This window comes from Dipodomys spectabilis, unplaced genomic scaffold (genome assembly GCF_019054845.1).
Source record: "Dipodomys spectabilis isolate Male_0828 unplaced genomic scaffold, ASM1905484v1 ptg000001l, whole genome shotgun sequence".
Taxonomy (NCBI): Eukaryota; Metazoa; Chordata; class Mammalia; order Rodentia; family Heteromyidae; genus Dipodomys; species Dipodomys spectabilis.
Window position 1 is genome coordinate 31,084,061 of NW_024870678.1, and position 14,649 is coordinate 31,098,709.

At 45.0% G+C, this 14,649-nt stretch overlaps 1 protein-coding gene across 1 annotated transcript in view; it reads left to right on the plus strand.

Annotated features, from left to right (window-relative positions):
• Sash1 (SAM and SH3 domain containing 1) overlaps nucleotides 1-14,649 on the plus strand; it is a 166,782-nt gene that overhangs the window by 39,460 nt on the left and 112,673 nt on the right. Inside the window, exon 2 of the mRNA XM_042683714.1 lies at nucleotides 2,100-2,228. Coding sequence (XP_042539648.1) covers nucleotides 2,100-2,228 — 129 coding nt within the window. The remainder of the gene's footprint in view (nucleotides 1-2,099; nucleotides 2,229-14,649) is intronic.

Here is a 14,649-nt window from a genome sequence, read left to right on the forward strand (position 1 = left end):
CAGCTTTGGGAGTGCTTCCTTTCCCAGCTTGGGAGGAAGGCCTCTGGGGCACTTCCTTCAAAGGCAATAGCTGGGGAAAAGGAAGAAGAATTTCAGTTTCTGCTTCTCTTCTCTCTCAGTTTCCCCAGTCAGGGAAATGCTGATGTCTTGAGCAGGACTGAGGTTTTAGTTTCTTTTCTTTTCTTTTCTTTTTTTTTGTCGGTCCTGGGGCTTGAACTCTGGGCCTGGGCGCTGTTCCTCAGCTCTTCAGCTCAAGGCGAGCGCTCTACCACTTGAGCTACAGCGCCACTTCCAGTTTTCTGGTGATTTATTGGAGATATGAGTTTCATGGACTTTACTGCCTGGGCTGGCTTTGAACCGTGATCCTCAGATCTCAGCTCTTGAGTAGCTAGGATTAGAGACGTGAGCCACCGGCACCCGGCAGATTTTAGTTTCTGTTTTTGTTTTTTCTCAAATTTAGCAGAAAGGCTTCTAGAGAAATCTTCACTGTCAGCTCCACTTGCATCCAAGCCTGCTTTGCCATGTTAGATGTCATGGGCAGGTGACCCCTGAAGGGGTGCTGATTTAGAACATGTAGATGCCGCCTTTTTGTATGTCTGTATGCCATTGCTGGGGCATGAACGCGGGCCTCCCACTCTATCTTGCATTTTCAGCTAAAAGCCGGTGCACCACAGCTCCACTTGTGGCTTTTGCTGAGTAGTTGGAGATCAGAGTCTCTCATATGTCTCAGCTGGCTTTGGACCATGATCTTCAGATCTCAGCCTCCTGAGTTGCTGGGATTACAGGCATGAGCCCCAGTGTCTGGCTCGTATATAACTTGTAGATTGTCTGAAAGTTGCATCATCCCCCCCCCCCCCCCCCCAATTGTCTTGGTAAAGTCACTTTTTTACACCACAGGTTTGAAGGTAAAGGGGGCAGAAGAGAGCGGGTGTCTGGACAGAAGTGACAGAACACAGGTGCACACATTTCTGTCAGCCTCTGTGTGTTCAGACACAGACTGAGGATATAAATCCTTGTCATCTCGGGGAGACGATGGTACGAACGCAGTCTTGTAGTGAACGCTGTGGGCTAAATAAAGTTGCAGGCGTGTGGTGCGCCAGGCTGCCCCTGTGATTGTGTCGGTGCTCAGGGCCTGGTCAGTGCCGTCATTATTTCAGTGCCACCTCTAGGTCGAGAAATGAGCGCGTGGACATTCATCAGGGAAAGGCAGCTGAGCGGGGCCGAAGCTCAGAGCAACTGCCTGGGTACTCGCATCTGTGAAGAGACAGGTGACGTGTTTACTTATTATTTAGGTGAACTTGTAACAGGTGCTTTTGCCCTTGTACTTGGAATCATGAATGAATAATCAGCCTGTTGAATAACTATGAATATTAATGACGACAGCCACACTAATGACTAATGACTAAGGATTTTCAACTTTCTGGGGTTTCATAGGAAGATATGCAGTGTGCTCCAGATGTAGTTTTTCCATGGAATTTGAGGCTCTTTTCTCTCTCTCTCTCTCTCCTTCACCTCCTCACCCATGCTGGCTTGAATGCAAGGCCTAGGCCCTGCCCCTTACCTTTTTTTTTCTCAAGGTTGGTACTTTGCCACTTGAGCCACACCTCCATTGCAGTCTTTTTTGCTGGTTAATTGGAAATAAGGGTCTTGTGGACTTTCCTGCTCAGGCTGGCTTTTAACTGAGATCTTTAGATCTCTGCCTCCTGAGTAGCTAGGATTGTAGGTGTGAGCCACCAGCGCCACTAACACCCAAAGGGTTCTGGGAGGTGTCGCAGCCATTGTTGCACTGAGCATCAGGGACCCTGAAACAGCCCCTGTGCTTTCCTGGCTTCTCTCTCAACCCTTCAAGGCAGGCAAAGAGTGAGGACTGGTGAACATCCTGTGACCCTCAGTACAGTGAGGAGAGGAACAGGTCCCATCTCACAGTGCTGTCCTGAGGGTTAGATCTTGCAAGGAAGACAGCCTGGGCATACCGGCCAGGTTCGTACACACCGGCCATTCATACCATCAACACTGTCGACAGGTTGATCACCCGTGGCCCATCAGGATGGACTGGCCTAACCACCTCTGTGTTTTTCCTGTCTCTTTCTCCCCCTTAGGACGGGTCACTGGGGAACATCGATGACCTGGCTCAGCAGTATGCGGATTATTACAACACCTGCTTCTCTGACGTGTGTGAGAGGATGGAGGAGCTGCGGAAGCGGCGTGTGTCGCAGGACCTGGATGTGGTGAGTGGGCAGGGCCCATAAGAGTCTCAGGACTGCTGCTGGCCTGGTGGTCCTCCACAAACTCCCAGTCCAGCCACGCCCTGGTCCTTCTGCCCCCCCCCCCCCCCCCCCCCCCAGCCACGCCTGAGCACTGGACTGCAGGCTGCCATGCTCTAGCTGTCCAAAAAACAAAGACAAAAATCAGGTCCTCAAAAGGAGCAGCCCTTTTGTCTGCAGCTATCAAACTGAATGAGTGTTAGATGGGACAATCTGCCCAAATCTCTGCTGACATTAAAAAGCTACATTTTTAAGCCAGGCACTGGGGATTCATGACTGTAATCATAGATACTCAGGAGGCTGAGACTGAAAGATTAAAGTTCAAAGCCAGCCCAGACAGAAAACACCGAGAGAACTCTTATCTCCAGTTAACCAGCAAAAAGCTGGAAGTCATGCTGTGGCTCAAGTGGTGAAATGCCAGCTTTGAGCATAATAACACACACTAGAGATCCTGACTGAATTCAGGCTCAGAATTGGGCCTGAAGCTACATTTATTATACATTTTTTAACCTTAAGAGGAAAGAATGTTTTTGCTGTTGAGTATACCACATGGGCTCAAAACCCAAAGGCAAATTCTTTTTGCCCTTTTCCACCGCGTTTCTTCTTCTGTTTTTGAAAAAACAAAATAAAGAAGCAGAAAAGCACCCATAACCTCTGACGTGACAAAATGCACATGAGCTTTAGGGCTTCTGTGCGTCTTCAAGCTGCCTTGCCTCTTCCCGCAGTTACAAAGTCACGTGATGCGTTGACCGCTTTATTTCAGTACTTCCCTGTCATCGAGATCACATTGCCTCACCCTCTTCTTCTCTCTTACTTGGGGACATTGACATTCATTTGGCTGCTTGGTGAACACATGTATGTTTGTGAGTAGTGGCGCCTTTGAACTTGTGTGTGATAAATAGCAAATAAAATAGCGTAGATCACTATCACTATGCATTGGCAGTTTCTCATGGACATTTGCTGTAAAACCCCTGACTTGCACCTCACAATTCTCAGTTTAAACTTGCTATGCATTAGATTCATTTTAGTTCCATCCTTCCCACTTGCTGCCATCGCATGTTCCAGCCAGAAGAATTCCTCCACAGGGGGAGAGCAGAAGAGTAAGCGCCCCCCCGCCCCGCCAAGGGCCTCATCTCAACAGCTCCTTTGTACCCTATCATTTATTGGGGGGCTATCCAGACTTGTTTGTGAATAATGGCATCTACTGGCCGTCACATTTTTATGTTATTACTATTGTTTTTGAGGCAGAGTCTCACTATGTAGCTAGGCTGGCCTTGAAAGATCCTCCTTCTTCAACCGCACAAGTCCTGGGATTACAGGTGTGCACTACAATGCCCAGACTTATTTGCCTGTTTTGGAATTTTTCTATAAATTGACTTGAGTTGGGAACAGAAGAAAACAAGAATTCAGCAACTATTTTTAAATTAAGAATAGGTAACTCGGGCTGGGAAGGTGGCTCAGTGGTAGAGCGCTTGTCTTGCACGCATGAGACCTTGGGTTCGATTCCTCAGCACCACATAAGCAAAAAAGAAAAAAGCCAGAAGTGGCGCTGTGGCTCAAGTGGTAGAGTGCTAGCCTTGAGCTGAAGAGCTGAGGGACAGCACCCAGGCCCAGAGTTCAGGCCCCATGACCAGACCCAAAAACAAAAACAAAAACAAAAAGAATAGGTAACTCATTAATAATTTTTCACGTTGTATAAAGGGCTTCCTTATCTAGAAGCTACCCAAAACAAAAAGTTGGATAGGATATATTTTATATGTGTATGTATACAGAAACTTTATCTATATTCATATACATTCACATATACTATATTCTATATAAATATATGCGTACTATATATACATATACATACATGTGTATATTCACATATTTATTATATATTGTATATATGTAAATATTAGATATAAGAATATATGAGCATATATTCACTCATATATGAATATATAGTCCTTAATATATCTCTATGTCTCTATATATCTCTATATATTTCTAGCTAGCTAGTTATACAGATAGCTAGATACATAAATATACCTATATATCTATGTGTATGTATACATATACAAATATATGCATATCTATAAATACACATACATATATTTGGTGTGTATATGTCTATGTATACATATATCTATCTGTTTATCTATATTCTTAAGTGAGCATCATTTATTTCTTACCCAAGGATGCACATAGAGTTCTCAAAGTGAAGTGAACATGGTTTCTTCCCACCCAAGGCTGCATGCAGAATTCTTGAGCACTCGATGGCCATCCCTGTCTCAGGCCTGTAATCTTCGCTACTCAGAAGGCTGAGATCTGAGAATCACAGGTAGAAGCCAGTCCAGGTGAGGAAAGTCCCCTTGAGAGTCTTATCTCCAATTAACCACTCAAAAACCAGAAGCAGAGCTGTGGCTCAAAGTGGTAGAGTGCTAGCCTTGAGCAAAAGAGTTCAGGGACAGCACCCAGGCCCTGAGTTCAAGCCCTACAACCCACCAAAGGAAAAAAAAAAAAAAAGAATTCTTGAGCATGTTATTTCCTTCCTTAAAGTCAGCCTAAGTAAAAAAAATCTTTGGGTCATGAGCAACATCACATCATGACTGCCCAGTTAGTTCAGTGATCTAATAGTGCAGGGCTGACATTAGCTTAATCGAGGAGTGTCGTTGCAGGCAGAGAGTCCTTGGTCCAGGAGCCTGACACCTTGGCCCATGCAGGCATGTGGGCTTTATCATTGCCAAAGGACTTAGTCTCCTGTGACTCCGCCTATGTGAATGCAGTTATTTCTCTCTGAGAAGGTATATAATTAGGCATACCTGTTAGGGCATAGCTGATGAAAATAAACCTTTCAGTAATAATGCTATACAATAGCAACTTGAATATTGCACTTGATTTTTAATTTATATTTCTTTTTACAGTACTGGGGATCTAACCTAAAGCCTCAGTGCCTGCTAAGTAAGCTCTCTTCCCCTGAATGCATACTCACCCCCCGTGCTGACCTGGAGTGGCAGCTCCATGTGAACTGTATGGTCTCCCTGGACGCTTTTCACTTTATGAGAAAACGAGGGCTGAGAATTGGCCGATGATTGCTGATAACACTAGCTGGCCTATGATTTGGGGTTCCCATAGTCACCTCATAGTATTCAGGAATCTTAAGAGGCAGCTCCTGGGTTGGAAAGGAAGATTGCCTGTTGGAGGATTGAGAGCCTCCTTGCCATTTAGACAGATGGGTGTGCTCTGTTCCAGACCAGCAAAAGACAGTCGGGGGAGAGAACACACACACACACACACACACACACACACACACACACACACACACACACACACACACACACACACACACACACACACACACACACCACGAAAGCCAATTCACTGCATGAGCTTAATTAGTTCCCATCAAAGGTGTAAGAACTCGGTGGTGGGTAAAATTGATGGGAGCCATTTCCAACCAGGCTGGGAAGCCTGACTGTTCATTCTTTAAATTGTAGCTAGTTAGAGAAGTAACAACCCAGACTGATGCATTCAGATCATCCTTCTATGGAACTTGGGGCAAGTTATAGCAGTAGGGAAGGATTTTGGAACTGCTAGAGCTCAGGCTAGATGTTAGGCTCAAGAGTCTTTAAAGGATGTTAGATGGGTTTAAGGTGATGTATCTTTTAGGCCATGCTAGCATCTTACCGAAAGTTCCCTTTCTCTTTTAGTAGGTGGTTCATCATGGATGGAATTCCTGACAACAACCATTTTTGCAAAGCTATAACTTTTTCTGTGTGTGCCAGTAGTTGGGTTTGAATTCAGAGCCTGGGCCTGTCCTTTGACTTTGTCCCTCAAGGCTGGCACTATAACATTTGAGCCACAGCTCTACTTCTGGCTTTTGGTGGCTAAATGGAAATAAGATTCTCTTGAGACTTTACTGCCTAGACTGGCTTTGAACTGTGTTCCTCAGATCTCAGCCTCCTGAGTAGTTAGGATTACAGATACGAGCCATGCCTGGCTAATACTGTAACTTTTAGTACATAAAAACAAAAAAAAACTTTTACTCCCTGTCATTGCATCTAAATTTTAGGTGTATTTCTAGACTTTAAGCTCTCCCTTTAGACAAGTGGACAAACAGTGTGCATGCTTGCCTGCTGGAACAGACTCGATCTGGGGAGCTGAAACACAGTACTTCTTTCTGTGTTTCTAAGCAGCCCAGGGGAAGTGGAATGTAAGGCTTCCAGGAGCAATCCAGACAAATCAGTAAGAGGCATCCTACTCTGTTGGGAGACGGAGATGATCGGGAGGGAGCATAGTAGCATGATGAGTTTTACATGATTAAAATGATGTTTAGAAGTCCTGGCTACTCAGGAGAGGAGACTGAGATCTGAGGATCATGGTTTGACAAGCCCGTTGGACTCTTGATCTCTAATAAACCAGTAAAAAGCCAGCAATGGAGGGAGAGTACAAACCATAGCATCAGATATGAGCAAACAAAGCTAAGCAAAGAGCCAGAAGCCCTGAGTCCAAGCCCTAGTATCTGCACCAAAACAAACCCCAGTAGAATATAGAGTGCTAAGTTGAACTATGTTGAATTGGCTTAAGGCTTTGCTTCATTCTAACTATTTTGGGTGAATTTTGGTGATTGAGGGTATAGTCTAAAGCTAAAATAGATAGGTAATTATTTGTCTTTTGCTAAGGCAAAAGGAAGTTTAAAAAAATACATTGTCCTTAAAAGCTAATTGCATATCAACTTTTGAACAAACAAGCTGAGAAGACACCTTGCCCACTGAGATGCTTGACTTAAATCTGAAAAATAAAAGGTTTTGGTAATTGTGTGAGTAATTAATTTCTGGACTCGATGTCAAGCTGTTTCTGGAATACCTAGTCACCAGGATCCTGCCTGGATTTAGTTCTTTCTAATGTGTCCTTGGAGTTATTTTTGATAATGGCAACAGTGTAGAGCTGGGTTAAAATTCACCAGTACAGCCAGTCTCTAGTAGCTCACACATATAATCCTAGCTATTCAGGAGGCCAAGATCTGAGGATCGCAGTTTGAAGCCAGCCTGGGCAGGAAAGTCCATGAAACTCTTTGTTTTCAATTTAACACAAAAAGAAAAAGGCAGAAGGGAAGCTTTCATAGAATATTAGTCATGAGCATTAAAAGCTCAGGGATAGTACCCAAGCCTTAAGTTCAAAGCCCCAAGACTGGCATTAAACAAACAAATTAATAAATTTCTCAGTGCAAGCATGGATTCTGACTCAAAAGTTACAAGATGGGGAGAGTTTTTACTTAGCACCTGGTAGATTCTGTTTGCTTATGTGGTGCTGAGGAATGGAACCCAGGGCCTCAGGCATGCAAGGCAAGCGCTCTACCACTGAGCCACCTTCCCAGCCCCAGCACCTGGTAGATTCTGAAGAAAGAGTGTTTGCATGGCTGCCTTGGCCTTCTGGTAGAGATTGGGACATGGGAGCCGTGAGCATCAGGGAAGTTGGCACCTCTCTGAGCATCATGGGATCTTCTGGCTGTGAGACACTGCAATCAGAAATGACAGCAGCTCTCCAAGTCCATAATGAGCCCATCTCTAGCTACTAAGTTTGGCAGCTGTCAGAGTGACACCACAGCCAGGAAAGGGAATATGCAAGGTGGCCCTCTTACTCCCCGCAGTCTCAGCTTCCTCGGTATCATCTAGGCTAAGGTTGTTTGGATGTTGGCAGAAAACAAGTTTGTGCAGTTGTCCTTGTGCTCAGTGCTGATGGAGAAGTCCCCGCCCACCACCGCCTGCAGTCTATCAGTGACGTCTTTGCCTGCAGCTAAAGCCTGGCGGGAACTCTGCCAAGTCGTTGTCATGAGGGTGTATGTACAAGAAGGCAAACCAGACCAGACTCACTCAGATCTTCAGGGAGCAGAAATACAAAAAGAAGTGTTGCAGAGAGTCAGACACCTGCAGCTCACGCCTGTAATCCTAGCTACCCAGGAGGCTGAGATCTAAGGATCACAGTTTGAAGCTAACTGGGGAAAGTTTATGAGACTGTTATCTCCAATTAACCACCTAGAAAGCCAGAAGTGGAGCTGTAGTTCAAGTGATAAGTACCAACTTTGAGCAAAAGCGGTAAGGGACAGCACATAGGCCCTGAGTTGAAGCCCCAGTACCATACCTTCCCCCCAAATGTTGCATATTATAAGCTTTTAACAAAATAGCAGAGCTTTTGTCTCTGATGTGGGAAAAGATTCTGGGGATATGTTTATTATTCCTTGCAAATTAATCGTTTAATTTTTCCCAGATAATATAATCTTTCCAGATACAGTTCTTACTAATACAGAAGCCATAAGAGTAATGTTTAGGCTGAGCGTGGTAGCCTATGCCTGTAATCCCAGCATGGAGGCTGCAATATGAGAATTATGAGTTTGAGTACAGTCTGGATTATATATCTAGGCAAGCATAGTGTTCATGAGTTTTCTTTTGACTCCAAGCCCAAGCAGGAATCCTTACCTCTGCACTTGTGTGTGTAAAAATTATGGGAAGCATTTGTGGGAAGAGGCTGCGGGAGTTGGACAGGGCTTTAAATTCTGGCTTTTTTTCTTTTGCTTACCTGAGAGGTTGTCTAAGCCTCATTTTCTTGTCAAGCCTCAGTTTCCCCAAGTTTAAAATCCATCAGTGTACCTCTTAGTTATTAAAAGAATTCAAGGGGTTGGGAAGGTGGCTCAGTGGTAGAGCACTTGCATGGCCGAGGTTCGAGGCCCTGGGTTCGATTCCTCAGCACCACATAAGCAAAAAGAAAAAAGCCGGAAGTGGCGCTGTGGCTCAAGTGGTAGAGTGCTAGCCTTGAGCTGAAGAGCTGAGGGACAGCGCCCAGGCCCAGAGTTCAGGCCCCACAACCGGACCCAAAAAACTAAAATAAAAAATAAAAGAATTAAAAACGAAAGCTGTTAGTCATCAGTGATTTAAAATGTTTTCTTTGGGCTGGGAAGGTGGCTCAGTGGTAGAGCGCTTGCCTTGCATGCTTGAGGCCCTGGGCTCGATTCCTCAGCACCACATAAGCATAAAAGAAAAAAGCTGAAAGTGGCGCTGTGACTCAAGTGGTAGAGCGTTAGCCTTGAGCTGAAGAGCTGAGGGACAGCGTCCAGGCCCAGAGTTCAGGCCCCACGACCGGACCCAAAAAAAACAAAAAAACAAATGTTTTTTTCCTTTCTTTCTAGTTCAAAAATTATCGCAGCAATGCTGATGTAGCTATTATTTATACTTCATAAAGATTTGTTTACATATGTGCAGGGTTTTTTTCTGGCATTTTACTTTGAGAAACTTTAAGCATAAATAAACTGCATAATATGATGTACTTAAACTTCCTGCTTCCTGCACCCGGCCTCAGTTACCCCAGTACCCTGTAATTCTCTTTCATCTTTTTTCTCTTTTTCCAGTTGATAATTCCTTTTTCCTCCTTTTTCCCCCTTCCTTCCTTCCTTCCTTCCTTCCTTCCTTCCTTCCTTCCTTCCTTCCTTCCTTCCTTCCTTCCTTCCTTCCATCTTTTCTACCTTCTTTCCTTCCTTCCTTCCTTCCTTGCTTGCTTGTTTGTTTGTACTACAGTTTGAACTCAGGACCTAATGATTTCAATTGCTTTCCTTGCTTACCTGGCATTCAGCCACTTGATCTGTGTCACTAGCCTTCTTTTTTGCTGGTTAATTTTGAGGTAGAATCCCACAGACTTTTCTGCCCAGATTGCCTTTGAGCCTTGGTCCTTGGGATCTCAACTTCTTAAGTAGCTGAGCTTATAGGTATGAGACACTGACACCTGGCACCACTAATTATTTTTAAGATCCTTGGCTTTTAGGTAAAATTTATATACACTGAAATGTACAAACCTCAGCAGTATGATTTTTTTATCAAGCAAATATATGCATGTTACCTCCAAGCCAGCAGGATGCATTGCATATCCATTGTCCACAAAGTCCTCCCAGGTTTCTTCTAATAAGGCCTGCCTTGACAACAGGGATTTTGGTTTGTCTGTTTTGGTCATCTTTGTATTTTGGCAAAGAAATTAGTGCATGACATATAACATCCTCAATGAATATTTTCAACATATTTATTAAAAGTCTATGTCTTTTGAGCTTTGTCCTTCCAGAAATGCAGGAGGTGGGCATCAGCAGCTTGTGTTTGTAATCCTAGCTACTTGGTCCACTGAGATCTCAGGCAGAAAAGTTTATGAGATCCCTTCTCAGCGAAGAGTTGGACATGGTGGCCAGGGCCTGTGAGCCTAGCTGCCTGGGAATCCTAGCATAGGTGGACTGCAACCAGGGGTATGCCAAGGCAGGAAGTAAGACTCTACCACAAAAATGGCTAGCACAAATCAGGGCTGGAGTGATGGCTCAGTGGTCGAGAGTGCCATGCAAGCCCAAGGACAAGACTCTTAGAAGACTTGCCTGGTGATTGAGTCGGTAATTATGGCCAATGCCGAGCAGCAGGCTGAGGTCAAGGTCATGTTAGAGGTCAAAGCCAAAAGGCGAGCCTTTACAGGGTGCTGCAAGTTTGCTGTAGCTAGAAACTAGGGTCTAAAAGAAGTGGGAGAAGACACGTGCTAACCTTTCCTAGGTCTTTGGGTGATGAATCCTAAAAATAATAAACAATTGTCTGATGCAGCATGTGTCACAAAAGGAAACAAAAATAATCACCTTTTCCACTTTCTTTGACCAGCTGGGCCAAGGTGAACTTGACCTTGACCTTGCTTTGCTGTGCCTTCGCATGGACATGGGCAGAGTCTGGTCTGTGTGCGACTTTGTGTTTTGTTTAAAGATGGCTCTTCCTTTGCATTTCGCCACAGATAGCAAAGCGGATGGAAACCTCGTTCCTACACCTTTGAGCTCCTTGAATGTTCAAGAAAATGCCAGAGCTGGGAAGGTGGCTCAGTGGTAGAGTGCTTGCCTTGCATGCATGAGGCCCTGGGTTCAATTCCTCAGCACCACCTAAGCAGAAAAAGCAGGAAGTGGCACTGTGGCTCAAGTAGTAGAGCACTAGCCTTGAGCTGAAGAGCTGAGGGACAGCGCCCAAGCCTAGATTTCAGGCCCCATGACTGACAAAAAAGAAAGAAAGAAAGAAAAAAAGAAAATGGCAGAACAAGTAAAGGTGGCCAGTGTAAGGTAGATTAAATTAGGTAGCCAATAAATGAGAACACCACAGCTGCCAGGCCGAGTATGGTGGAGAGCACTTGACCAAAAGGTCGACCCACCTCTGGGGGCCAGGACTTATCTAGGCCAGGGGCAGGGATAAGTGTGGCCAGGTGTGGGAAAGGTGTGGTCACACTTGGATGAGGATGTGACCTCAGGGCCTGGGACCCTCCCTGGTCCCCAGGATGTGACCTTGCCGGTGGGAGAGCTGACTGCTTCCAGATGTGCCAGTTACCTAGGTGACAAAGGCACTGGACGGAGGAGGGAGGAGTCTACCCCGCCTTGTCCCAGGCAGACCTTACAGCCGGCGTGGTCTGTAGGCCACCATTGTTGCTAAGGAAGGTGCCCAGAGCTAAGAGCCTTGAAGACAGGCTGTCCTAGTTCTTGTCTGGTTTCCAGTGAATGAGAGTGAGAATGGCGGCACTGCCCGTAGACTGACGTCTCCCTGCTACAGGCTGTACCCTGGGAAGTGCTGCACTGTAGGGCATCTGTTTTGGTGTTGTTTCATCTTGTGTTCCCTGCCATTCTTCTCTAGCTTTGGGTTACTGTTGACTTGCAGATGGCAATCAGAATCAGCAGGCATTAGATGGTGAGGGCGAACTACATTCTGCTGTGGGGTTTGCACACTTGATGTCAAGATACACTGAGCTATTATAGCTTAAGGCATATGGTAATGCAGTTCTCAGCTTTGACTTCTGTCAGACAAAGACCCATTGTATTTAATGCCCGGTCCCAATTGAGTCAGCGGATTTTGTGTGTCGCACACTGCATGGAATGAAAGTGGACACAAACACATCTCTTGGTGCTGGATTTGATCTTGGCATCTTATGCTTGTTTGTTAAGGTGATTTTTGTTGTTGTTTTAAATAAGCCAGCAATTAATTCGTGTGTTCTTGTCCTCTCGTCTCTTGTAAGTACTAGACCAGTTATGGAAGCCTGTGTTTGTTTGGCATGTTGGCATGGGCTGGAAGAAGAGGGGAGAAGCTGGGTTCTTAAATGTGGCCACACGCTTCAGCATCTTTCCTTTCTGCTCATGAGCATTTAGAAAAGACTGGTTTGTTTGTTTTAATAAAACATAGTGTGCCTAGGAGATAAAAAGCCAAAATAGCATTCTGCTTAAAATATAAATGCTTACCAGAAAGGGAAAAAGGCTGAGCACCATCATTTGCATTTACATCAGAGAGAGAATTCCTAAATCTTAATCAAATAAACACTGACTGGGGAGAAAAGCCAAGGAATTCTAGTGAAAGAGGCCGCTTGATGGCCGAATCCAGCACTCGCCCCAGCTCTGTTGGGGGGAAAATAGTGTTGTTTTTGGAATCAAGATTTTTTTCAGAAAGTGGAGGAGTTTAAGATCAGGTGCCTTTTAAATAGCCCTGGAAGAGCAAAACCAGGATATTAAAATTACACAGTGGTCTGATATTTACATTTAGCAAGGAAACATTTTCTGCCTGAGACAGTTACAAGTGTAATTTATTTGTGCTAATCGCAAGCTAATTACAGGCTATTTAAAGGTGTTAATTCGTAGCACTCTGAAGAGACTGTATTGTATTGCAGAGACAAAGTTTAAAGGATGATGTGATGGTTGAATCTGGCATGTCCTGAAGGCTCATATTTTAAAAGCTTGGTTGGCAGCTGATGGTGCTTTTTGGAACTGATAGGATGAATCCCTGATGGAATCATGACTTGGTGGTGATGTGGCTGATTGGAGATTTAGGAGGCGGGGCCTGCTTGAGGGAGGCGGATCACTGATTGGGGCTGTGCCTTTGAAGGAATGTCTGGTCCTGGGCATCTCTTGGTCTGCCTGGCTCTGTTCACCCTGAAGTGAGCTTCTTCTATCCACCATGGCACTCTGCCTCACCGCTCACAGACCCAGAAGCAGTGGAGCCGCACGGCTGAAATCTCTGAAACTCTGAGACAAAATAAACCTTACTTGCTTTTAAGTTGTTTCCTCTGGTATGTTGCCATAGTGACAAGAAACTGCCTCACACAGAGTGTGAGGAATGTTTGCTTCTTTTCAGGCTCTCCCAGCAGGCTTCTGCTGCCATAGCTAACAGTGTTACGGGGTGATCTCCGAGGTCAGCTATGAGGCCTGGAGTGAAGACTGAGGGGCCCATCTGTCCTCCAAAGCCCTGTTTAGGGCCTGAGAAAGGGGTATCTTCTGGAATGAGATGATGCAGACATGGTCATTTGGGTTCAGCTAGAGCCTGCTGGGGCTGAGCTGAGAGCTTGTGCTGGGGTCACTGTTCACACTTGACCTTGGCCTCCCGGTTCACAGGTACCTGCTTAACATTGTCTTTCCACAGTTGTGCTTTGCTGAAGTAACTGATAGCAGAAAGAATTTGCTCCAGATCTACACACACACACACACACACACACACACACACACACACACACACACACACACACACACACACACACACACACACACACACACACTCCTCCTAGTGCTGGAGATCAAAGCCAGAACCTTGCACATGCTAGACAGGCGCTCCACCACTGAGCTGCCCTCCACCACCCAGTAGTATATTGATTGGAGACGTTTTCCGCCCACCACAGCAATAGCTTTTAATTGGAGCTACCTCATCTTTCAGCTTAGACATTTTAAGAACTTCAAATAGAAGAAAGCAAGATGTTAAAAAGCATTTCACAAATACTTTGATACCATTGGTTCAGTTCTTCTGACTTTTAAGCCATGTGTTTATTCAGGGTCTGGAAGGGCACAGCTAATATATTAACTTTGGAACATACCTCTCAAGACCCCTCAGAGCATTGCTCTTGGCCTTCCTCTAAAGTATCACTGGATTGCTAGTCCTAGCTCTCTTCCTTCCTTCCCTCCCTTGGGTTAATTCATGCATTAGAAGTGAAGGCTTAATTTAATATCTTTAGCAGTTGAATTTGGGTGAAGATGAACTCAGGGGTAGGCCAACTGCTTCTATCTCTGGCATTCCAAGGTCTGTGCATAAATTATGTATTTAGAAGGGATTGTGTGAGAGATGTTGTGCAATTACTTCGAATACGAAGATGGTCTAAATTTGTGCTATCGCAACTCCATCCATCTCACGGGCCCCAGCAGAAGTTGATAGAACTTAATCAAAAATAAATCAAGGACCAGTCCAAACCAAATTGGAAGCATGTCATGAATATTCGTGAACATCTGGATGTGCTTGTGTGTGTGTGGGGGGGGGTGTATGTTATTTTGCTAATGTGTAAGACATGGCTTCTTAACAAAATGCCAAAAGGGAGATGGGTTTCCATCTGT